At 52.9% G+C, this 24757-nt stretch overlaps 1 protein-coding gene across 1 annotated transcript; it reads left to right on the forward strand.

Annotated features, from left to right (window-relative positions):
• The first annotated feature begins 16436 nt into the window (after positions 1–16436).
• ZNF703 (zinc finger protein 703) lies at positions 16437–19459 on the forward strand. Its single transcript, XM_028095336.2, has 2 exons — positions 16437–16863; positions 17861–19459. Exons 1-2 carry the CDS (start codon positions 16621–16623, stop codon positions 19391–19393), a joined length of 1776 nt encoding a protein of 591 aa, XP_027951137.1. The 5' UTR covers positions 16437–16620; the 3' UTR covers positions 19394–19459.
• Positions 19460–24757: the final 5298 nt, after the last annotated feature.

Genomic DNA, 24757 nt, shown 5'->3' on the forward strand with positions numbered 1-24757 from the left:
AAAGCAGGTCTTGTTCTCCTGGGCTGGAAGCTCGACCTTCTTCCTGACTCCTCCCTTGCCCTTCACCTCCTACCCAGCTCCTCCTTCCAGCCCAAAATACAGCTGTGTCGTCTCCTCTTCTCCCAACCCCACCTTTCTTTCTGGTCTGCAGTGAGGGGAATGCCGGAGTTTGATCTCAGAGCAGAAAGAATCCACAAAACAACCCACAGAGCCTAGAAGAAAATCGCTGGAACAAAGTGTTTCTTAGCGACTCGCCCAGGACAGTGATCAGAACCTGACACCCTGGTCCAGTTTGTTCGTTCATGTCCTTTTATTGCAGAAGACCAAGTTGTGACCAACCCGTATTTTGAGGTCTGATCCAGGGCATCGCTTAGCAACGCCCTGAGCTTCTGCGCCCTCCCTACCACCATTCCCTTGGCTGAGTGACATTTGGGGGCTGCCAGGCGGCATGGGAGGAGAGCTGGGGAAACAGCTCACTCTCTGAGACTCAGAACCAGTGTCCGAGAAATGCCATCCAGAACACCTCCTGGTGTTCTCGAGGGGTCTATTCGTTCTTAACATTCTGGGTGAGTTTTTACGGCACCTGTCTCAACCAACTTCGGGCCTCTTCTTCCAGTGCCTTCTGTCTTGGTCTGTCGTCTCAGGCTCTCTCTCCCCAACTTCTGGGCACCGTGGCTCCTTCGGTCGCTCGGTGGGTCTACCTCTGTGCGTCCGTCCCGCCCCACAGACCTCGTGCCCCCGCCGCCCAGCCTCGCGCGCGCTCCCGGGGCCGCGGGAAACGCCTGAGCGCGCCGCACGGCCGCGCCGGCGCTTTCATCCCGATCCAGGTGGCGGCAATCCAGTACAGGATTTACGGGGCCCTGACCCTGAGCCGTCAAGAGGGAACAGCCAGATTAATGGGGTGGGCGGGCTGGGGTAATAATCGTTTGTTTGATGTGACAAGCCTGATAGGCGTTGATTTACTTACAGACTGATGGGCTTTTAATTGAGCACCTCCATCCCCGTCACTTCAAAGGCAGGGGAAGTTGACAAGGGGCCCCTTTCACCGAGGGTTCCCGGTGACTGACAGCCCCCCTCCGCCGAGGCTCGGCTCGGCCCACGATTGGGCCCGGCGGCTCCGGCCCGGCCCTCTGGCGAAGTAACACATTTTCGGTGTAACTCAGAAATGGCCTTTTGTCTGCTGCCAAGGGGGGCAGGCCCCGCTCGGCAGGCCGCGCGGCTCGCAGGCGGGCGAGGGCCGGGGGCGGCGGGTGGCCGCCCCGCTCTCCCCGCCCGTCGCCGGCCCGGCCCGCTCCCACCTCCTCCTGGCCCGCCTCACTTCCTCCCTCTTCCCAAACCCGCGCTCCGCTCGACCCTTCCCACCCCCTCCTCTCTCTCCTCCCACTTCCTCCTTCCTTCTCCCTCTCAGGAAAGGCCCGAAAAGGTGGAGTCGGCGCCTGCGGGCCCTGGAGGGGCCTGTGAACACCGGTCCCCTCCTGTCCCCCGGACAGCCACCCTGCCCCTGTCGGGCCTTCAGATCGGAGCACCCTCGGCCTGGGAGGCCAGGCCTCCAGGGAAGGGGCAGGGGCCACAGGCCTCCGTGACTAAGGTCCAGCGGGACTTCCAGCCCATTCACCTTTGGTCCAGAAGAGGCTTTCATAATATCGGCTTTAGTCTGCTTGAAATACTAGGAAACGTCCTTTATCAGGGAAGTTCTGTCAGAGTGGATTTGTTTTGGTTTTGCTTGTTTGCTTTGTGTTAAGTTCTGATTTCCTGGCTGCTGAACTTTACTTGGGCGGGGAAGAAGACATGCCCAAAGCCCTCCGGTGATGTCTGCGCACCTGCAGCTGCTGGGCTGGGGTCCAGGGAGAGGGGGCCGGGAGTAGTGGAGGCTAGGACCCCACCCCCACCCAGGGGGCCAAGTCCCGGAACTCTAAGGGTGGGGCCTCCAAGCTTCCTCACTGGGTGGAGGGGGAGGGGGGTGACTGAGACCCCCTTGGAGGAGGAGCTTCAAGTTCTAAGTCAAGCCACTTTAGTGACTGTCCAAGACTGGGCAAGGCCCCTCCCCTGTGTATTTCTCTTTTTCCCCTGGAATGACATGTCCCAGCTCATATAGCCAGGAAGGAAAGGCTAGAAAGACAACAATAATAACTCACATTTGCATAGTATTATTTAGTTTGGAACACACTTTCCCATATATTATCTTAATTGATCTTTTAACTGTGTGAGGTAATAAGTGTGTTGTCCTTATGCCCATTTAGACAAATGATAAAATTGAGACTCAGAGGATAATGTGCTCCCAAGAGGCAAAAATCACAACCCAAACACAGGTATCCTCCCTCCAAGTCAGCTCCTTCCTGCACGGCACCTCACTGTATCCCAGAGACTCTTGTCCCATTCCTTTTGAAGCTGCTTTTGTGGTTAATTCTTGTTTCCCTCCCCTGTTTTCTCTTTTCAGGCCCTCCCCTGGCCCTTTACCCTCCTGGTCTCGGTGTCCAAGGACAGAGCCTCCAGCCTAGCTTTGGGAGGCCAAACATCTCCCTTAGTCTCTGCCCCAAAAGCCACTTCCAAGCCTTCTTGAGAGCATGATGCTCCCTTAAGATCTGCTGCCCCCAGCTCTCCTCCAGGGTCCATATATGAAATGACCATAGGAGAGGCCCCTGTGCATTGTGTTCTCCACTATTCAAACACATTCACTGAAGTTGTCCACTGCCTATCCTCTCGGAGCCAAGAAAACACGTGTTTCTCCTGACCTGCCGGAGGGGTAGTTGCTACTGCAGAGCTGAGCCCTAGGACAGAGACTTCAGAGGAACTTACCATCTCTCCCTTCTCTGCCTCTATGCCTGGGAACGGGTTTCCACCGATGCACTCTGATGAATACCGCAAGATGTGGTCTGTTTACATGTCGGTGTCCTCACTGGAGTCTAGTCCTCTAGGACAAGTACTCATCTTTTCATCTTATATCCCCAGTGCCCAACACTGAAATTTCTCTGAAACGTGTGTTGCTGAAATGGTTGTCGAAAAGCAGTATAGTGTCGGGATGAAGTCAGATAGCCTGGGATCACGTTCCCAGCTCCACGTTTGTCAGCCACACAGCCTTCGGAGAAGTCATTTAAATTTTCTATGCCTCCATTTCCTCATCTGTAAAATGGGACAAAAAGAGCACCTACCTTGTAAAGTTATTGTGAGGGCTGAACGGGTTAATAACATATCTCATCTAATCCACAATGCACCAGGATTTTAGATCCAGCAAGGAAAGAAGAAAAGGCTGTGACATGATGCTTTATATCAATGTCAGAGATGTTTAAAAATGTTTTAGGGGCACCTCGGTGGCTCAGTTGGTTAAGCGACTGCCTTCGGCTCAGGTCATGATCCTGGAGTCCCGGGATCTAGTCCCGCATCGGCTCCCTGCTCAGCAGGGAGTCTGCTTCTCCCTCTGACCCTCCCCCCTCTCATGCTCTATCTCCTCTCTCTCTCTAATAAATAAATAAAATCTTTTTTAAAAAATGTTTTAAATGTCTACATGAAACCCTTAGAGGGGCGTCTGGGTGGCTCAGTTGCATAAGTGTCTGCCTTCGGCTCGGGTCATGATCCCCAGGTCCTGGCATCAAGCCCTGCATCGGGCTCCCAGCTCAGTGGGGAGTCTGCTTCTCCCTCTCCCTCTCCTCCTTGCTCGTGTTCTCTCTCTCTCTCAAATAAAGAAAATTAAATTGAAATAAAAACACTTAGAGGAGTAGCTACTGCCATTGTTGAAATGCATTCTCCCAAAAGCCCCATGATGAGTGAGTTAATCCTCACTTTACAGATGAGGAAACAGAGATTCAGAGAACTGAAAGAGCTTGACCAAGCTCACAGGCCAGTGAACCCTCGGCAGGCATTTAAAACCTGCCTTTGAGGTGCAGTAATCCACAGTTATTACAATAGCTGGCAGTCGCCCACCACGCTACCAGGGAGTTAGGAGCTGGGTTTTGTTCTCAATTGCATTAGCTTTCCTTAATCTAAATTTCTTCCCCCTCTGGTATAATAACTCTGCTTCTTCCTCCCCCTCCTCCTTCGTACTTGGCTCTGATCTTGTTACTTTTCTGTTAACGGCTTCAGGTTCTACTATATCTGCGATTTAAATTGTAGGCGACCTCATATCTTTTATGGAGGTAGGAGGGGTATAAATAAATATAAAGGTCAAAATTAGCTTTTGAAGATGACATGTAGCAAGAAACAGTGAGAGAGAATACGGCCACGATCGCACGTGGGGATGTATATGTGGACACCCTGAGGGACTGCCCAAAATGCTCCCTCCAATGCTTCCCCAGAGAGACTCTGATGCTCCGTGTCCTGATGCGGTGCAGAGCTCAGCGGGCCCCTTGATTTGGCGTATCTGTCACACCAGACTCTGTTTTTTTCCCATAACCCAATGAGACACTACAGAGTGGAAAGGCAGAGGAGCTTGGGAAGTTAGGGGGGCTGGAGGCAGTGAACTTTTCTAGTAACTTCTCTGGCTCTCCTTGGTACCGCGCCCCCCCCCCAAAAGAAGCATCTACTTGAAAGAGTGTGAGTTTCTAGCTCACTATTGCAATGAGTCTGAGGCAAGGGAGAGCACCCAATGAGCTCCAAACCAAAGCAATGTAAAAGGTGTATCACTGCTTTCAACATCAGAAAGGGAACCACCAAGATATATTTTGTTTGGAGTTTTGCAGTCTCTCCACAGCCCTCGTGGCAGCCCAGGATCCACAGGTGTCAAGGTCACAGAAAGATGCCACTTGCCACTTCTGCCCTCCATTTCCCCACACGAGGAACCCCAGGATTCTACCTCTTCTGCCCAGCTCATAATACGTTAAAAGATAATGGAAGATAATGGATAGAATAGGGCATAGCATTGTACTGGGGTTTTGCTTCCCAAGTAGAGAGGCCATGAGCGGGCTACAGGGTCATTATTTGTGAATTTGCTTGGGTTTTTCAGGATGGGATCTGGGTGGAGAGGACTTTTCCAAAACTTCTCTCAACTCTCCCACAGGCCCTGAGACGTGTTTGAGCAGAGCGGAGCCGAAAGCTGGGTGAGCAAGGGAGTTTGAGAAGGACAATTGCTGGGGGCAGCAGGGAGAACATGCCATCCCTCAGTACCCGTGAATGGAGCCTACTGTTCTTCCTCCAAGACTGAATAGAATGTATTCTATGCTCAGATCCATGAGACGAAGAAGGAACATACCAACAAAGGCGGGGAAAGACAAAAATGGTTGTTCAGGGATTCATTCACATACGCGTAGTTCATCTCCAAGACATCCAAGAAAGCAACTGCGCACCAAATCCCTTCCAACGCTGTCTGTATCTGAGCCTCCTGCGAAATAATCCTCTTAATGGAATATTTAAGAAATCGGATATAAATCACCAACCTTTTATCTCACCTGAAGATCCATACTCCATAGGGCGGATGGTGTATACGTCTATCTGCATATGGATGGTTTCAGGTGCCTTTGTGAGCGGATTTTGCTATGTTTTTAGGCTCCTTATGCTTTTCAATATCTAAATCTATTTTTTTCTGAAACAGGGGTGTAAAATTATAAATCTTAGAGATCAGAGCCCAGAAAACAGCTGCACCTAGAGACAATTAAAACACACATCCCGAGGAAAAACCTTTTTTGTCATTTGCAACCAACAAAAATGCCTATTATTATGACGCGCTCATAAATAACTTGAGTTTGGCATATGCTTTTGTACCAAACAGAAGATGAATAAATTAAATTTGATTTACAACCTTTTTTCATTTTTATTAGCACTGCTCTGAAGAGTTTATGTAAGGGACGTGCCAGAGCAGTTATGCCAAATGTTTTAAGGCGTTGGTATTGATATTATATAAATTAAGGTGTTTTAATTTGCATTCTTTAATTAACTAAATACTGGCAGAAAAATAAAACACAAGGGCAGCCCTGACTTATTGCCTCTATTAAACTGCTGACATGTCTGAAAAGATGCTTTAAGTAATCCAATTCATGCAGAGTGGGGGAGGAAAGGGTATTAACACTCTGATTTAGCAAAATACATTGGGGTTTAAGAAACCAATATCCTGCTTTGCTTGCACAGTGGTTGAGGTGGTGCATGCATTCTAAGAAGATCTGCATCCGTGTCCCCAAGGAAGAAGTGGTCAATGTTTGAACTATGCATCCTGCCCAGGTCTGAGCTGAAGGGTCAAGGGGGAGCCCAGCCCTGCCACTGGGGTATAAGCAGGCTCCGGGGTACAGGGCCCTGCAGACCTGGGCTGTATCACTGCCAGTCTAAAAAGAGACAAGCTGGTTGAATTAATCCAGTGGATCCCATGTCAACATGATCATGTCCAAAAACCAAGGAAAGAAAGAGTCAAAGATCCTTCAGCACAGTAAGCTGCCTCTGATCCATGCTTCCCCTCACACACAGGCCCCAAACAAAAACAAACAAACTTTCTGAAAAGATGGGCCAGGAGTATTTCAATTCCATTCCATGCTCTGGGTCATGTCACCAGCTCCAGAGACTTCCTTAAAATTCACTCTTAGGGTGAGGACAGTAGCTTCTTTCTTGTCCAAGTTAGAATGAACTTTTCCCTACTTTCCCTTCTTTGCTCTTAATTTTTGCTCTGTTTCTCCTCTCCTGTAGGGTCAGAGTCAACTGTGGTAAGGTCTCAGCTTCTGTGATTCTCCCTGCAGACTTGGAGGGAGGAACAGCTATAAGAAGGGGACCAGTTTCCTGTGTTGGCCGTAGGAAAGAGATTTCTCCTAAAACACAGGGGAGAACATTTTCCTTCTCTTCCCTAAACCCACAGGAAAAGAGCCATCTGTACAACAGCCCATACTGTTCTCTCGCCATTCTGAGGGTGTCCAACTTGCATTCTCTGCCTGGACTGCAAAGCATCATGTCCAGGGCAGGGACCTTGGGGCCTCACAGACACCCACTGAGCTGACGAGAGACATCACACAGGGAGAGGTGGGGCTGGGGAGCAGAGCTCAGCTCTCTCCTGGCCCCCACACTGCCTGTCCACTTGCATACAGCACCGTGTCTTCTGAAAGCCCAGTAAGAAGCAGGTCAAGGGCAAGCCCGAGCAAGCCCAATCGTCCAGGCCTCCGAGTCCTGTCATTACACAATGTCCCTACCCCAGTTTTCTTCCTCGAGGCTTTTCTTGACTTGCTGCAGAAATAAAGGATGAATTCCAACTTTTTTTTTTTTTTTTTAGATTTTATTTATTTGACAGAGAGAGACACAGCGAGAGAGGGAACACAAGCAGGGGGAGTGGGAGAGGGAGAAGCAGGCTCCTCACTGAGCAGAGAGCCCGATGTGGGACTCGATCCCAGGACCCTGGGATCATGACCTGAGCCGAAGGCAGACGCTTAACAACTGAGCCACCCAGGCGCCCAAATTCCAACTTCTTTTTTTTTAAGATTTTTTTTTTTTGAGACAGAGAGAATGAGAGAGAGAGAGAGAGAGAGAGAGAGAGCACATGAGGGGGGAGGGTCAGAGGGAGAAGCAGACTCTCCACTGAGCAGGGAGCCCGATGCGGGACTCGATCCAGGGGCTCCTGGATCATGACCTGAGCCGAAGGCAGTCGCCTAACCAACTGAGCCACCCAGGCGCCCCCAAATTCCAACTTTTTTTTTAAAGATTTTATTTATTTATTTGACAGAGAGAGAATGAGAGATAGAGAGCATGAGAGAGAAGAGGGTCAGAGGGAGAAGCAGACTCCCTGCTGAGCAGGGAGCCCGATGTGGGACTCGATCCCGGGACTCCAGGATCATGACCTGAGCCAAAGGCAGTCGCTTAACCAACTGAGCCACCCAGGTGCCCCTCAAATTCCAACTTTTAATAAGGAAAATACTGTTCTCCTTTGCCAGCATCCAATCCCCCCACCCCACCCCCTCCAAAAAAAAAAAATCGCACTTTCTTGTCGTTTTCCATCTTGCAGCTCTGTCAGTTGTTTTAAAACAACTGTTTTAAAACATGTCTCCTGTCACAAATAAGATTGTCATCATGCATTTTGACTGAAGTGGTGAAAAATTCACCCAGCTTAGAGAGAGGGGAGGGACCTCTGAGAGCCCCTTCAGGCCTGCCTCAGGACAGGAATGAACAAAAGGAAAAGAACACAGTCTAGGGCGCCTGGGTGGCTCAGTTGGTTAAGCGACTGCCTTCGGCTCAGGTCATGATCCTGGAGTCCCGGGATTGAGTCCCGCATTGGGCTCCCTGCTCGGCAGGGAGTCTGCTTCTCCCTCTGACCCTACCCCCCCTCATGTACTCTCTCTCTCTCTCATTCTCGTTCTCTCAAATAAATAAATAAATCTTTAAAAAAAAAAAGAACACAGTCTACTCATGGTTTTGAACTACTGTACTTTTTCTGGCTGTGGCTATTTGGGCTGTTTGTTTGGTTTTTGTTTTGTTCAATCATTTGTTCATTGATTTCTTTATTTAAGGAAATTAATGAGAAAAACGAAGACAGCCTGGCAGAAACTGGTTGTGTTGAACTTATCAGTGACAGGCCCCGGGAGACATGTGAGAGCTGCCTCAGGATGCCTGAGGAAAGTTCTTCAAGATGTTAGAATTTTACTTTAGGCCTCCTGGAATGTAAATGTATCCCGATTCCAAGAGCTTATCAACACTCCGCCTGGTCCTGACAGTTCTTCCCATCGCCACAGGGTCAAGGTTACTAAGAAAAAGTGAGCTTTGGCTCAGAGGCCCAGGCCTAGGACCAGAAATGAGGGGACCAGAGTCGCGCTCCTGTGGGGAGTCTTGGCAACGAAATGCTGCAACCCTTGTTGAGAAATCATACATGCATGCCCTTTTGTACCTTTGAATTTTGCAGGTAATACCTCTTCAAAGATAAAAAATAAAAATGAAATGAAAATGAAAGCTGCCCTGGTGAGCACACGACTAACAGTAATTGTTGATTTCATGATTTGATGTCTTGCAATCCTTCCCAGGCCTCCTTCTGGAAATTCATGGTTGGGTCTGGACATAAGCCTTGACTGATGCAACCAAAACCATTTTATGCATTGTCTTTGACACAAACCTTTGCCCCTCAGTGAGCATAAACAAGAAAGTTCTAGATGATACAGAGTTCTTACTGGGGCTCACTAATTGGAAAGTTGGCCGTATTAAAAGGTGTATTTGCCAATATCTTGGATTCTTTTAGGCCAGACTTGAATATTCGTCTCCTCCTTTTTCTCCTACTAAATGAGGGAGAAGGTGGAAAGGGGAGGAGGCAGGGTCATGAGAAGCATGCTTGTTTTGTTTTGTTTTTAAATCCAAAGACGGAAATGAGCCTTTCAAGTTCTCCACATGAATGTCACCAGAAGGTCCTGGAGGTGTCCCCCATGTTTCCTTGCCTGAGCGCCTCGGCTGAACTTCGAATTTACCCCAAGTGTCGCCTTCCAACCCTCTTAAATGGAGTGGTTGTTTTTTTTTTTTTTGTAATATATGTAGTTTTTGCCCCAGCAATTCTACTCCTAGGAATATCACCCTATAGTTCTATTAGCACACACGGAAAATGATATATATTCTATATATACCCATATACATATATCTGGGAAATCACAGCAGCAGCGAGACTAGAAAGCATCCAGATGTCCACCAGGAGGGGACCAGTCACATAAACTGTGGCACATCTGTGTAACAAAGCCAGGAAACTAAAAAATAAAGAGATATGAGGAAATGTCCAAAATATATTAAGTTTTTTTTAAAAAGCAAATGCAGAACAATTTCTTTAATATGTCACCATTTGTGCATTAAAGAAGGAAGGAATATATGTGTATTTGCTAATATATATACAAAAGATCTCTGGAAAGATGGGCCATAAACGCCTAGCACTGATGTACTGGGGAGAGAGGCGGGCTGGTGAGAGGGAGGTATTTTCACTGTACATTCTCATGGCTTTGGAATTTGGCGCCATGGGAATGCACTTCGTCATAAATAAATAAATGCATTTTTCAACAAAATAAAAAATAATTTAAATCACGTTCAGAGGGAGTTCATTATGTAAATCCCCACTCCCAAATGGACCACTAGAGTTGGATCCTCTGGCCAGGGGCTCGGTGGGGACCCGGCCTCTTTGGTTTCCTTCTCTGAGCAAGGCTGGCAGAGGGCCACCGAAACAAAAACTCCTTGAAATTGTTCTGACATCTTGGAATTTGGTTTCATCAAATACAACCAGTGATAATTGAGCCACTGCCGGAGCAGCTCACCCCTTTTCTCTAATTGTCTCCTTTGAAATGAGTCTGAAGCAGCACATGCCAGCCTGTGGCGAGCCCAGCCCAGAGAGGTGCACGCTTTTGGCAAGTGTAAAGGCTTACCTGGCAGAGGTGAGGGGCCGGAGAAACATCATTCTCACAGTCTGCCACCTGCCAAGCGAGGTCTTCTGGAGGGCCTGGGGTGCCCACTGGCTCCAGCTGTTGGAAGCTCAGCAGGCACATTCCCTGCATCTCTTTCAGGGGCCTTCGCTCTACTCCAGGACTCCCCTTATAACTAAGCAAGAGACGGCACCTGAACACACCTAGGATGGTTTCTAGGTGGCACCGACAGGGTGCTCACTTAATGTCAGTGGATCTGAATTTAACTTTGAGTAAATGCACTTAAGAACAGTGGGTAACTAAACTACGGGGTACTGAGCAGGATTAAGTTCAGCCCTCCTGACTTTTTTTTTTCTTTTTAATCAGCAAAGAAGCACACATATCCTTCCCTTCAGAAGCAAGGGCTGCCCGGCATTTCAGGAGCTGTGGACTGTGCATGCTGGCTTGCTCTGGTCCTCACCCACCTTGGGGGATCACCTCAGGCCTGTGCCTACCAAGTGGTCAATAAACAGTCATTGAATGGATTAATTCAATCCAGTTTCCTTAATTCAATGAATGCTCCCCTCACTTCTTTCTCTGCCTCCATTGTCTCTCCGCCATCTTGTCCTTCCTAGGGATGAAAGGGAATTCCTGATTGAGAAGACCAGCACTCCGGAAAACAATTAAAGTCATTTGTTTTCAGTTTCTCCCTGCTAGAGGCCTCCTTCTCCCTCAGTTCTGCACACAGTAGATTGGCTCAGGAAGCAACTACTTGGGTTTGAATCCTGGTTCTACAACATTCTAGCTGTGTACCTTGGACAAGTTACTTCACAGCTCTGGGCCTCAGCACCTCGCCTATCACACAGGCATAATAGTAGTGCCCACCTAAATGAGTTATCACACGCAAGGAGCTCAGAACAGCGTCTGGCACACAGTAGGTGCTCAATACATGTTATTATCACCCTGGGTGACACACTCACTGTCTGCTAATCATAACTGAGGCATTGGCTGACTATTAAAATAGGAATATTTGCAATTTAAGAGGAATCCCTAAGAAATTTGAAGGCCCAAAGGAGCAAAGTAGTCAAGGGCGAATGCCCAGGGCTGAGGCTGCTGTGGGGCGTACGGGGCGGGGCAGAGGAAGGGAGAAGAGCTTCAAAAGCACACCTACTCCCACTGCTCTCCCAGGCCAGCCCTGCCTATCTCCCTGGGGGCTGATAGGAGATAAATGAAACAAACCACTTCTTCAAAGCACCCTCCTCAAGGACAGGGATCAAACACCAGGGCTTGGAAGATAAGCTCCAGCCTACATTTCCTTTGTCCATTCCTTCCCACCACATCTCCAAAGGAAATTCTAGGGGGAGGAAAAGTAGTTAATTCCTCTTTCTTTTATCAAAAGGAATTACCTCCCCACTACACCACAATGGGCCCTGATAGGAGAAGGGGGGGCCCTTTTCTCGGGGGCTCTGCCAGCGATTCACTGTGTGACTTTAGGCTCCCCCATAAAATTCTTGGTGTCCTGTTCTTCATCAGTCTAAAGGGATGAAAACACCTGCCCAAAATAACTCAGCAAATTGTTGGGGGGGGTGCGGAAGGGAGGATGATGACACGGAAACACAGATTTGGGAAAAGATACTTTCACATGTTTGTATAGTTGACATTTTGAAAAACACCAAGTTATCCACCTTGAATCTTTTTGGGAATCCAGTGAGGTGAGATGTAAACAAATAGCCCTCTACAGCTAAAATCCTCATTCATTCAGCAACAAACATTCACTTATGACAGACAGCCTAGATTCACCTCCCAGCCCCACGTCTCAGGAGCTGGGACTTTGGGCAAGTGACTGAACCCCCACATCCTCCTCTGGGAAACAGGGTGAGAGAAGACCCATCTCTTCCAGCTTCTACAAGGATTAGATGAGATACTGTGGGCAAAGTGCTTGCAACGATGCTTGGCTCTCGGTGCTGGCTACTGTGAAGCTATTGCTAGGCAGTGAGAATACAAAGAGGCCGCGGACAATTCAGAAGCAGCCACAGTCCAATGGGAGAATGGGCAAGTCGACAAACGAGGGCAGATGCTGAGTGCGAAGTGTAATTATAGGACACAGCGGGGCGGTGAGAGCACAGAGGACGGAGCTCCTTGGGCAGGCTCCCCGCGAGGCTGGCTGTTCTCGCCCCTCGGGCCCTCTCCTGCCCGGGGCTGTGTCTGAAGCTGGGGATGGGGCAGACGGAGGAAGTGCCTGCGAGGGCCCTGAGCGCAGGGCTCTAAATCAGGGCTCCTGGCCAAGGCGGTAATTGTCAGCCGCTGAAAGATATTAAGCGCCAGGGAGGAAAACCAAGTTCTCTATGAGGCAGACTTTTCAGAGTTCTTACAGCTTGTTAAAAAAAAAAAAAAAATGTAAATAGTTACCCAGTGAGATATTATTTCATGTTGTTGCCATTAGGGTTTGAGTGTTAGGCAGAGAGAGGCGATCATTCAGGCAATTCTGCCTCAGCGAGGACTGAAAACTCCACATTAACCCCCACACAACAAATTCACCACCTCTAGCTCTCAGCCTGACTCAGGCATTTTCTCCTGGGCGGTGAATTTTATGTAAATTGAAGTAGTGAAAAAAAAATCTATAAATATTCAGAATTCCTAAAGGATTTTCTTGATGGCTTGGGGGTGGGGGACATTTTTTAAAAAGACACATTTTGACTGGAGGCTGGGGGAGGGCTACTCTCATTTCGGGTCAAATTCTGGGACAGCTTGGGTCTTGCGGGCAGGCGGTCCCCAGTGCTGAGAGGCTCCGGATCCAGTTACTGCCGAGACTGGTCTCCAGAGTGCCAGGCCACGGATGCATGGATCACAGCCATCATTCACCTGGGACTCCCCTTGTACCAAGGGCTGAACATGTGGACACACATTGTCTGCTTCTGGTTTCCTGACTCTTGGAGGCCACTCTTACATTTCAAATGATACGTGGGGAAAAGGGAAGGGAGGTTGACTTGCCCTGGCCCAGGCCCACCACAGCAGCATGGTTCAAAGGCCTGGCTCTGACAGACCCGATTCCAAGTGACCGCTCTGCCACTCACGGGTCAAGTGACCTTGGGGAAGGGACTAACCTTTCCAGCCTCACTCTCTTCAGCTGGAAATGGGGAGAACAGTACCTAAGGCTTATAGAGTGCCTGACACACAGAATGGCATGGGCCATCCTCCAGCAGCCTTCACCCCATCCTATCTTAATGGTGCTGCTCACTCCCAGGGCAACCTGAGCAGGTCCTGGAGAGGGGAAGGCTCCTTAACCATACATCTGCCACTTTTCTGCAAGGCCAGGACATGGGCTGTATGTCCTGTACAACATCTTGCAGGGGCTTTTCAACCACACCCCTATAGCGCCATGCTATATATTTCATGCCTGAAATAAATATGGCCTAACTCAATACTGAGCCTTACTCTCTGCCAGGTGGCAAGCCATTCCTCTGAATACTGCCCTTGCTGTAGGCCACTGGGGTCCCAGTTAGGACTCCATAGGTTAGGGCTTCAGCTAAATGAATGTCAAATACCGACTGCAATCATTGTCTCTTCGTGTTTTAATTAGGCCCCTGGTCTAAGTATGGTAACCCATTTTCTCTCCTAAGGCAATTAGGTGGATTAAGCCAGAGAACTGCTGCTCTCACCAGCACCCTGAAAGGAAAGGTGTCCCCATTCCCTTGCTAGCACTTTCCAGGAGAGGGGAAACAGGCCTGGTGTGGCCTCAGTGCTGTCAGGTATCCACTGTTCTATCTGTGATCACTGCTCTGAGCTAAGAACGTGGGTGGGGTTTTGTGGGCGTGGGCGTTTAAGGACAATATGTTAATACCGAGGCAAATTGCTCACCTCCCACCCAGAGCCTGCCCAGTCTACCCTCATCCCCTCTTTTCTCCTTCCCTTTCAATCATTCACTACCTTTTTCTTCTCTTTTCCTCTAAACATTCTATCATCCTCTATTCTCCCCTCTCTCCTCTCTGCGGCCTCCTACCCCTCTTTTCCTTCCAAATTCCTCTTCTCTCTCCCCAATGATTTCCCATTAATCATCCCTAACACATCTGCTTGGGTCCTGGAAGGATTTTTTGGCTGGCTCTCACAGCTGGGCTGGATACAATAATCAAGAAGGAGTCTTTCATCTCTCTCTGCCTCCTGGGTCTCCTCTCTTCCCAGCTCGTCCTCCTCTAGGGTGCCTATAGAGGCCCACCCTTTTCCAGTCTGTAAGGCTTTCTTCTGTTCTCGGTCTGGGTAGCAATTTCCCCAAAGCCAAATAGCCTTGTAGGTTGCAGCAGCCCTGCCATGGACTTTTAAATGAGGTACTGGCCTTGGCAGTGAAGTCAGAAAGCACAGAGGCTGGCATTGGGGGGGGGGGCACAGAGACCACCACATAGATGGGATCACCCCCCCTTCTTGTACCCCTCTTGCTGCAATATGGAAGATACCTCACAGCCCAGGCATCCCTTAGCATTGGTTTCAACCTGACTTTACCAGGATTAAAACTGGGGTAGGCAGAGCCTGTGTAATTTCTAAGAGGTCCATGCATACCCCAAAAAGCAGCAGGGATACAGGGAGTACATTTAGTTTAGTGTATGATTGATATGGCCCGGGAGTGGTGCCTGCTGCCTCCTTTCCTGAGCATGATAAATGTCTGGGATTGCTATTTGTTATTTCCGAGAGGGTTCTTTCTTTCCGTTTGGAGGACCCCTCTGAAATCACCTATCCCCATCTTGGGTTCTCATGTTGTTTCAAGGCATAGATCAACGCGGCAGAGTCAGGGAGGGTTAGTCCCAGAGCAATATGCCCCGAGTGACAGGCCTGACAATCAGCGTGATGGATTGGGTCTGAGAAAGTGGTACTCGAAGGGAGGCAGTGTCACCAGCGCGCCTCCACTGGCCGCTGAGAGCACGGGAAAGTGGTCTCCCTAGAGGCCGGCGCACAAAGGACCAGCTTCACCTTCTGATGATCCGCCAACCGGGAACTTTAATGTCAGTACTTATGACTCTGTAAAATCTCTGCCAAGCGCGAAGCCGGCAATACACACTTAATCTAAAAGGCGGGGGGACGGAGGGGGAGGGTATTGTTATTTTTAACAAAAAGTTTTTATTCCAAGATTTCCCTGGGAAAAGCTAGTGCATTTTCCCCCCACGAGAAGAAAAGATGGGAATGGGAAGGCGCAACTCTGGAGTCTGTATCGACGTGCAGCACGTAGAGAGAGATTCCACCCCCCTCCTCTGGGATACTGGCCTCTCCAGTGATCCTGGGTCCCCCCAAAATAGCAGCTAGGCGCGCTGCAGTAAGGGAATTGTGCGCCTCTAAACAGACACTGTAAGAAACCTGAAACACACCCAGGACCGAACCTATAAATCAGTGTGCAGGCAACGCTCGCCAGGCGCGTCCGGGCGGTGGGCACAGCCTAGAACACCGCGCTTCGTCGCGACCATCTCACCCCGGAAGGGAGTCCTCAAACTTGCAGGCTTCGGACAGGACAGGCTCAAAGTAGTTGGAGCGGCGACGCCGCGTCCCGAGAGCCGTGGACGCCTCCAAGGCTCGGGCGCTTCCAAGTGAGCACACCAGGGAGAAGCCAATTAGGGAAAGAGAGCTGGACCGGAGCAGAGCCGGAGCTGAGCCGGAGCAGAGCGGGAGCAGGGCCGAGCTAGGCGGGCGCTCTGGAGGCGTGGCCCGCCCCTAGGCGGCCTCCGGGAGAGGCTGGGACTCGGCTTCGACGGAGCCAGCGCCTAGCGCCCTTACCCACCCCCCACGCCCCACCCCAATCCGCCCCACCCCAGACACTCTCTGCTGGCGGGTGACTGACCCGGCCAGCACCACCCCCGGCGGTGTGAAGGGAGAGGGGAGGGAGACAGGAAAGCCAGCGGAGGATAGGGTGCGGAGCCCAAGGTCCTGGAGAAGTCTCGTCCTCTATGGGACCCCGGGGCAAGGGCGGCCCGGCTCGGGGGAGGGAAGGAGTACCGCGGGTGGTAGACGCCGAGGCTGCGGCGGCGCGCGGGCGAGGCCCCTTTAAGGTTCTCCCCTCCCACCGGCGGCGCCGGCCTCCGCCCGCCGCTCTCCCCGCCCCGGGGTCCCGGCGAGAGCTGCGATTGGGCGGGCGCGGCGATCCCTTTGAAGTGTGGCTGCCGATCGCGGCTATTTGACGTGCGGCTCGGGGAAGGCGAAGGTTTTTGTGTTGCTCGCCGGGGCTAGCGGCGGCTGCGGCGGCTGCGGCGGCGTCGGTGGAGGAGGGGTGGAGGCGCAGCGACTGCTGCACCGCGCTCGACGCTGCGGAGCGAGCCCACCCGCCCCGGGAGCTCGCCTCCCTGGTGCTCCCCCTCCCTCCCCGCCCCCCCAGTGGCGCTGCCTCCTCCAAATGAGCGATTCGCCCGCTGGATCTAACCCAAGGACACCCGAAAGCAGCGGCAGCGGCAGCGGCGGCGGCGGGAAGAGGCCGGCGGTGCCGGCGGCGGTGTCCCTCTTGCCCCCGGCGGACCCCCTGCGCCAGGCGAACCGGCTCCCTATCAGGGTCCTGAAGATGCTGAGCGCTCACACCGGCCACCTCCTGCACCCGGAGTACCTGCAACCGCTGTCCTCCACTCCCGTCAGCCCCATTGAGGTCAGTCTCCTGGTCGCTGCCCGCCCAGCGCGGGCCCCATTCCACCCACCACTGCCGGGCCCGCGGCCCTACTCCCTGCGCCCGGGGGCTCGGTGTGACGCCCAGGTCCGGCCACGCCGGCGGACGGGGTGAGGGGGGACCGAAGGAACAGGGATCGGAGTCCACCGGGTTCTCCCCAGGCTTCTCCGTGGAAGGTTTCCCCTTCCACACTCGCCTTTCAGAGCTACGTGTTTGCTCTTGGAGTCTCCACTGGGTCCTTTACTTTTCCTCTGGCACCCAGTTTCCAGGCTAGAGATGATCTCTCCTTTCCTGCCTCCCCCCCTCACCCCCCACCCCACCCCCCCACACACACCGGTTTGGTCTCTTTCAAGCCGGATCGCCCCCGTCCCACTCCGCCTCTGTCCCATCCGGTTAGAGCGCACTACGCCCCGGCACTCCCGATCCCAGGTCTTTCTTCCTCCCACTTGCCTGGGTGCCCTCCCCGGGAGGGAGGGGCTACTAGGAGAGCGCCAACGGCAGCCCTAGCTTTAGAATGCGCTTCTCCCGGCTCCTACCTCGCGGCGCCACGGCCAGAAACCCGTCCCAAGCGAAGTTCCCCAAACTGAAGGAATAAGTTTTCTCCTGGGCACAGGGGAGGGGGAGATTAGAGGGTAGGGGGCGAGTCACAGCCCCTCCCCCAGCCCCGACTCCAGACCAGTCACCTGCTCCCGCGGCGGCCTCTGGTGGACCACTTCCCCTGCCCCATTTCCCCGGGCCTGTGCCGCGCTCTGGGACCCGAGGGAACGAGAGATCCCACTCGTGCTCTGCGAGCGCAGTTCCAGCCTGCTGCGCCGCCCCGCCCGGCCCTTGCTCTCAGACCGTCTACCCCAGGCCTTCCCGTCCCGTCGCGCCGCCGCCGCCGGGGCTCTCCGCGCCCACCCAGCTCCCCAGACATCCCGCTTGCTCCGTCGTACCGGTCTCACCCCCTTCTCCCTTCCCTTGCCGCTGTCTCCCACAGCTGGACGCCAAGAAGAGTCCATTGGCGCTGCTGGCCCAGACTTGCTCGCAGATCGGCAAGCCGGACCCGCCGCCCTCGTCCAAGCTCAACTCGGTAGCAGCAGCGGCCAACGGGCTGGGAGCGGAGAAGGACCCCGGCCGCTCCGCCACGGGCGCCGCCTCCGCGTCTGCCGCCCTCAAGCAGCTGGGGGACTCCCCTGCCGAGGACAAGTCCAGCTTCAAGCCCTACTCCAAGGGCTCCGGCGGCGGCGACTCCCGCAAAGACGGCGGTTCCTCCTCCGTGTCCTCCACCTCTTCCTCGTCCTCCCTGTCCCCAGGAGACAAGGCGGGCTTCAGGGTCCCCAGCGCCGCCTGCACGCCCTTCCCCCCGCATGGAGCGCCGGTCTCTGCGTCGTCGTCGTCCTCCTCGCCTGGTGGCTCTCGGGGCGGCTCCCCGCACCACTCTGACTGCAAGAACGGCGGCGGGGGTGGCGGCGGGGAGCTGGACAAGAAAGACCAGGAGCCCAAGCCCAGCCCGGAGGCTGCGGCCGTGAGCCGCGGCAGCGGTGCAGAGCCCAGCGCACACGGGGGTGGCGCGGAGGCTGGGGCCTCGGGGCGCAAGTCCGAGCCGCCCTCGGCGCTGGTGGGGGCCGGCCACGTGGCGCCCGTGTCCCCCTACAAACCGGGCCACTCCGTGTTCCCGCTGCCACCCTCCAGCATCGGCTACCACGGCTCCATCGTGGGCGCCTACGCCGGCTACCCGTCTCAGTTCGTGCCTGGCCTGGATCCTAGCAAGTCTGGCCTGGTGGGAGGCCAGCTGTCGGGGGGCCTGGGCCTGCCACCGGGCAAGCCCCCAAGCTCCAGCCCGCTCACCGGGGCCTCCCCGCCCTCCTTCCTGCAGGGATTATGCCGCGACCCCTACTGCCTGGGAGGTTACCACAGCGCCTCGCACCTCGGCGGCTCCAGCTGCTCCACCTGCAGCGCGCACGAGCCCGCGGGGCCCGGCCTGAAGGCGGGGGGCTACCCGCTGGTGTACCCCGGGCACCCGCTACAGCCCGCTGCGCTCTCGTCCAGCGCCGCCCAGGCCGCGCTCCCCGGCCACCCACTCTACACCTACGGCTTCATGCTGCAGAACGAACCGCTGCCGCACAGCTGCAACTGGGTGGCGGCCAGCGGGCCGTGTGACAAGCGCTTCGCCACCTCGGAGGAGCTGCTCAGCCACCTACGGACTCACACGGCCCTCCCGGGCGCCGAGAAACTTCTGGCCGCCTACCCCGGGGCTTCGGGCCTGGGCAGCGCCGCCGCAGCCGCCGCGGCCGCAGCCTCCTGCCATCTGCACCTCCCCCCGCCCACCGCCCCCGGCAGCCCCGGGTCGCTGTCATTGCGGAGTCCACACACTTTGGGGCTAAGCCGGTACCACCCCTATGGCAAGAGCCACTTATCCACAGCTGGGGGCCTGGCCGTGCCCTCCCTCCCCACAGCCGGACCCTACTACTCACCGTATGCGCTGTACGGACAGAGACTAGCCTCAGCCTCCGCACTGGGATACCAGTAACTACAGCTCTTGGCACCCACCCGCCGCTCCTCTCCTTTCCCCCCCTCCGCCTCCCTCCCCGCCCCCACCCACCGCCTCGCCGCTGCAACCTCCACTTCTGCTTGTCCCTGCCGGGATCCCCCGCCCAGACCCTCCCCACCGGACTGTGTATTTATTTACTATAATGTTAGCTTACAAGCTGGGAATATAAGTGCATTAACGGCCCACACGAGTCAATGGTATGCAAAAAGTCTGTGTTCCCCAAATAATAATATTAATCACACAAATAACTACATGTTCCCCGCCCCTCTTCCTTTCTTTTATTTTTTTTTTTTCTTTTTCTTAGGTGTAAGGTTCTTTTTTTCCTTTTGCTTGTTTTTTTTTTTCTTTTTTTTTTGATTGGTTTGGTTTTAGGGGGAGGAGGGAGAGTTGGGATTCTGGGGTTCTTCTATTTGTTTTCCCTTCCTGGGGAGTTTCTTGCATGCTTCCTAACCATTAAGACTACATTTCCCCCTTCTCTTTTCCCCTCTTTCCCCTTCATTTCTTCTTGTTTCCTTACATTTGAGGTTCTGTTTTATCCTTTGTACAAGAAACAGAGAGGAGATATTTTTTTGTTAACGTGTTTGGGGGGTTCAGGGATCCACCTTGGTGGCAAGAGGTCTTGTGTTCTATTGACCCAGAACTCTGCTCTGTGATTCGTCCCCTGCAACCCTCTCCTTCTGGGATCCTTGGTCTGCACCCTGGCCCCCAAAATTAGAGCCTTGCTCCTCTGTCTTGCTCTGAGCACTGAGAGCCCTAACCCCACCAGGAGGCTCCCCCCTGAGAGAGAGGCCCAAGTGGCCTCTGAACAGCCTTTCTACCTTCCAGACTTTTCATGGCCCCAAACACTCAGTAGTCACACTGCCTGCAGGTGGGGGACCTGTAGGGCTCATCTTATTCAATTAAAAGTCCTAGGAGGCCCTGCTGGTGTGAAACTTTGCTCTTTATTTTTTGCAAAGTGCATTGATAGTCCTGTTTTATTCTCCATTATTGGGGCAGTGATCCCTCTCCTGATGGTAGGGGTAGGGTCAGTGATTCTTGCTAGATCCCTCCAAAGCAGACCAGTGGCAATATCAGAGGGCGATACAACCTTGGTAGCTCCACTGGGGGACAGTTGGGGAGTCGGGGAGTACAGGGATCACAGTAGCCCCATCCCCCCCCTCCCAGGCCTGACCCAGCAGAATCCCCAAAGTTGGCCGTGGGCTTCCATGGGCTCCCTCAGTGACTGGGATTGAAGACTCGGACCCCTGGGTCTTCTCCCCACAACTTCCCTCCCTCCTGGTCTTATGCAGCAGTGCGGGGGGGCTGTGGGGCCTGTTTGGGATGAATAGAGCTCTCCCTTGGTAAGACTTATTTTGTTAATAAATGGAATACTTGGCTATATTCACACCGTGGTGTGTTTCTCTCTTGCCTCACCCACTGTCCCACTTCCAGACACCTGAGTAGATGTCCTTCTTTTATTCTTGTTTAAATAGCTTATGGTTTCCTTCTGAGATTTCCATTCAAGGTCGAGTTTAATGCCTTTCCTCAAGAAAGGGGGGGGGCGGGACACAAAACTTCTGCTAACGCATAAATAACATAAAACTGCCTTTATGGTTCTTTTTTTCTTTTCCACTTGGTTATTTAGCTCCCAGACTCCCTTCAAAGTCCTTGACATTTCCTGGGGACAGGGTGGAGGGAGTCTGTAGATGTGGTTTTTCCTCTGGGCCTAGAGTCGAGGTACAAGGGGCTGGGAAAGGAACCAGGACGCGGGGCTCAGACCCCTGGCAGCACCGGCCCCAGAGCCCTGCAGGTATGCAAAGTTGACGTGCCTCTGGCGCCACCTAGTGGCAGAAAAACGAGTGACGGGTGCCAGCCCCGACGACGCCTTCCGCGCTTCCCACTCGAAATGCGAATAATTTCCTCTTCTTGACTACCTTTTATACACCTTGAAACCAAAGAGTAAATGCGCCTGCTGAGACTGGTGGTTGGCAAGGCCTGGGGGCTCCCCAAGGCTATCGCTGGGTTGTCGACCCTAGTCATTCGCGCCTCCAGAGACTTCTCTGGACAGGGTTTGGGTTTTGTTGAAAAGGCGCGGTGATTACTCGGGACTCTGAAGCCACTCTCGGTCCCTGTTGTCTTGAGCTCACACGACTGACTGGATTGGGCATCCTCGGGCAGGCGAGGATGGGGTGCCGTTTACCAGGATGCTGGGACCAGGGCCGGGCACCTCCCCCCTGCGCGGGCACTCCGCGAGCCCGGAAGAGAGGACGGGCCACCTGCACGTCCATCCCCAGCGGTGAGCCGCCAAGGCCGCCGGCTCCGGGCGCACCAGGCCGGGGACGCACCTGGTCACCTGTTGGGCGCACTTCAAAGTGGGCTGCCTCGCCCCCTCCTGGCCGCTCTCCGCGTCGGCCCCGTGCAGCTTTGGGATCGGTTGTTGCGCTGCAGTTTTGCTTGGCTTTTTCTGTGAGGATTGAGACTTACCGGGCAGTTGGTGCTCCGCGAACTGCGTGCCTCTGAAACGTCGGTAGACCGGAGGTCAAGTGCGGAAGGGCGGTGTGGGAAGGATGCTCTCTCCGCCCACCCGCGTTGCTTGAGACCACGCCACACCCCGCTAGAGAATCGCAGGAGGGCCTCGGGACTTGACAAAACCCCAACGTTAGATGTTTTTTTCGGGGGGGGGGGGTGTTGGATTACGGTTTTTTGAAGTTTTGCCACTATATCTTTGTTTCTGGCCAAAATTCCTTCATTAATCAAGAGAACTTCAGTCTGCTTCTGCAGAAAACGTCAGTGCTGGCCACCGTAAGAACTTACGTGTGTCCCAGGGGAAGGGACCTGGGCTGCTGGTGTCTTTGGGCACGTGGGGGCCACCGGGGGAGTCAGGGAGAAGGGCTGGAGAAGCCGCCCTGGGACCAGCTCAGGGTCTTCCCGGGGAATTATCCTTCTCCGAGTTCTCAAAGTTCAAATTGGCCAGAATCTTTAAAAGACCTGAAATGTTACGAGTTGCTTTGCTTTTTTTCTTTCTCTCTGTTGTTTTTTGTTTCTGTTTTTTGTTGTTGTTGTTGTTTTTGTTGTTTTTTTTTTTGCTGTTGGTTATTTCCCATCTTCCCTTCTTCTCAAGTCCTTCCTTTTCCTTCAGATACCTTTTTTTTTTTTTAATGCCTGCTAAAACTGCTGGAAATTGCTCCCTCTGCAGGAAGACTTGAGCTTTTCTCTTTCTTAAACTTAGCCTCTCCCAGACCTCCGTAGCTAAGTTCCTCTTGTTGGGATAGAGAAAGAAATAGATTCACTGTCTCCCAGAGTGAACTCTCTTTATAGCAAAAGTCACGTTTCTAGAGCTGCTTGGCTCACCCGGAGCTTAGAAACCCCTCAGACTGTTGAGTTTCCCCAGAAAATATATTGGTGGTCTTCGCAGACTGGGAAGGATGCCGTGTGCCTCGTTGGAATGGGCTGTCCCCAGCTACCATTGTGACATCAAAGGGCAAACAGGGTATTCTGGAGTGGCCCAGTTCTCACCCTGAAATGTCAGCCCTCCTCACCAGAAATGGGTGCCAGTTCCTAGGAAACGTGGCTGTTTTAATTAGCTGGTGGGGAGTTGGTTACTTTCAATAGCTAAATTCTCATTAAACAAAGTTGCTGTTTTAATAGAGATAATACTCCCCACCAACTGCTTATTTGCATAATTAATTCATCCAGCAACTCTTTTCTTCAAGAATCACCTCTACCTTCTACTTCTCCACCCCCTTCTCTTCCTAGCCCTCCTCCCCCCTCTTCCTCCTAATCTCTCCCAGGCGCCAGAAATGGGGCCTGTGTTCCCAAGGCACGAGGAAGGGTGGAAGCTCGGAGCTGGAACTTGAGACCCTGGACGTTCCTGGCTCCGGGTCAGATTTTCACACCTCACGCCTGGTTATTTTTGTGGCCTCGTGGGCAGCAGTGGGAGGAGAGGGAGGAGGAGAGTCTCGCTCTCGGATACAGGTTTGACACAAACAGAACAGCGTGGTGTTCGGTTTTTAACTTGCCAGTCGTCGTCGCCCCGGCCCCCAAACCCACCTCCTGAGAAATCCACAGCCCAAGGGGGAGGCTGGGGCTGCCATAATTGCCTTGCCCTACCCAGCACACTGTGACGTGTCTCTCAATATATGAGCTAACTCCTGCCTGATGTATGTCTGGGTTACCGTGGAATTCGTCTTGCAATAATCCTGAGGCTCTGCACTTTATTAATCATTCTGTAGGGGAAGCTGCTCTCCAGTTTTCTGTTTGATTTGATTTCATTCATCCTGTCTTTTTGCAAAATAGATGGTTGAGTGCATCCGATAATGTATGGTTTAATTTGGAGCACTATGGGTTTGAATTACCATTTTCATAATGTGCTGTGCATTAATGTGTTACATCATTTATAAAGAGGAATGTGCTGGGTTTCAAACTTTCTCCTGAAAGCCAAAGTCACCTAAAGGAAACAAAGCCAAATCACATCGACCCATCTTCTTACCTCGCTGCCAGAGAAACTCCTGCCTCCCCAGCCCGGGCTAAATCTGCCAAAGCTCATAAAACCCAACATGAAGCTTTTGTGTTCACATAATGCAGGTGGGTGTCAAGGTTTGGGGGGAACTCGCACATGGCTGCCCGGGAGCCATCAATGGCAATACAAAGCTCCCCCTCATTATTGTGTAACAACAGCTTTGCAGCCAACCCGGTTTGAGGAGACCTCCAGTGGATGGCTCTCCGTAGACCCTAATCCCAGCCCTCCCTCCCCAATGGCTGTAATAACGCCAGCTGTCTGTTACTCAAACTCTGACTGAGGAGGAAAAAGCACTGATTATCCAAATACAGTCATTAAAGGGGAAATGTGTTTTTAGGACTGTCAGAGTGATTAATGAGGGCTAGCTGTCTTTGCAAATGCACTTGTTTAGTCTAACTGGCAGCTTCTATTTTCCTATTGATTTATTGCAGCCGTTGCCGGGCCCTGGTGTGTGCGGAGTCAGGGCTCTTCACAACTGTGCCCTGTTTAAACAGGAAAAGCATGCGCCATTTTGTCCGGGAGGGAGGGAACAGCCTCGAGTCTCTCCCTTCGGGGCAGTCTCTGGGGGCCCAGACCAACAAAGGACACATTACAACCCTGCAGCCCGGAGAGGGAAGGAAGCCGTCTCCCCTCAGTTGTCCCCAGTCACTCCATTCCAAGGTCAGTGGAGACTCACCATGGCCCCTGGACAAAGCCTGTCCCATTGTGACACTCAGCATGCCCACATTTCCTCTTCCAGTCCCCCCAGACCAGCTGTCGGCCACTGGGTCTGAGCACAGGAGGGAGAGGCTGCAGAGGAGAGGGGTGTGGCCAGGCCAAAAACAGAGAACTAACGCAACCCCCCC

Source organism: Eumetopias jubatus, unplaced genomic scaffold (genome assembly GCF_037043125.1).
Source record: "Eumetopias jubatus isolate StellerSeaLion01/CBP00866 unplaced genomic scaffold, mEumJub1_p1.0 scaffold_2, whole genome shotgun sequence".
Lineage (NCBI taxonomy): Eukaryota > Metazoa > Chordata > Mammalia > Carnivora > Otariidae > Eumetopias > Eumetopias jubatus.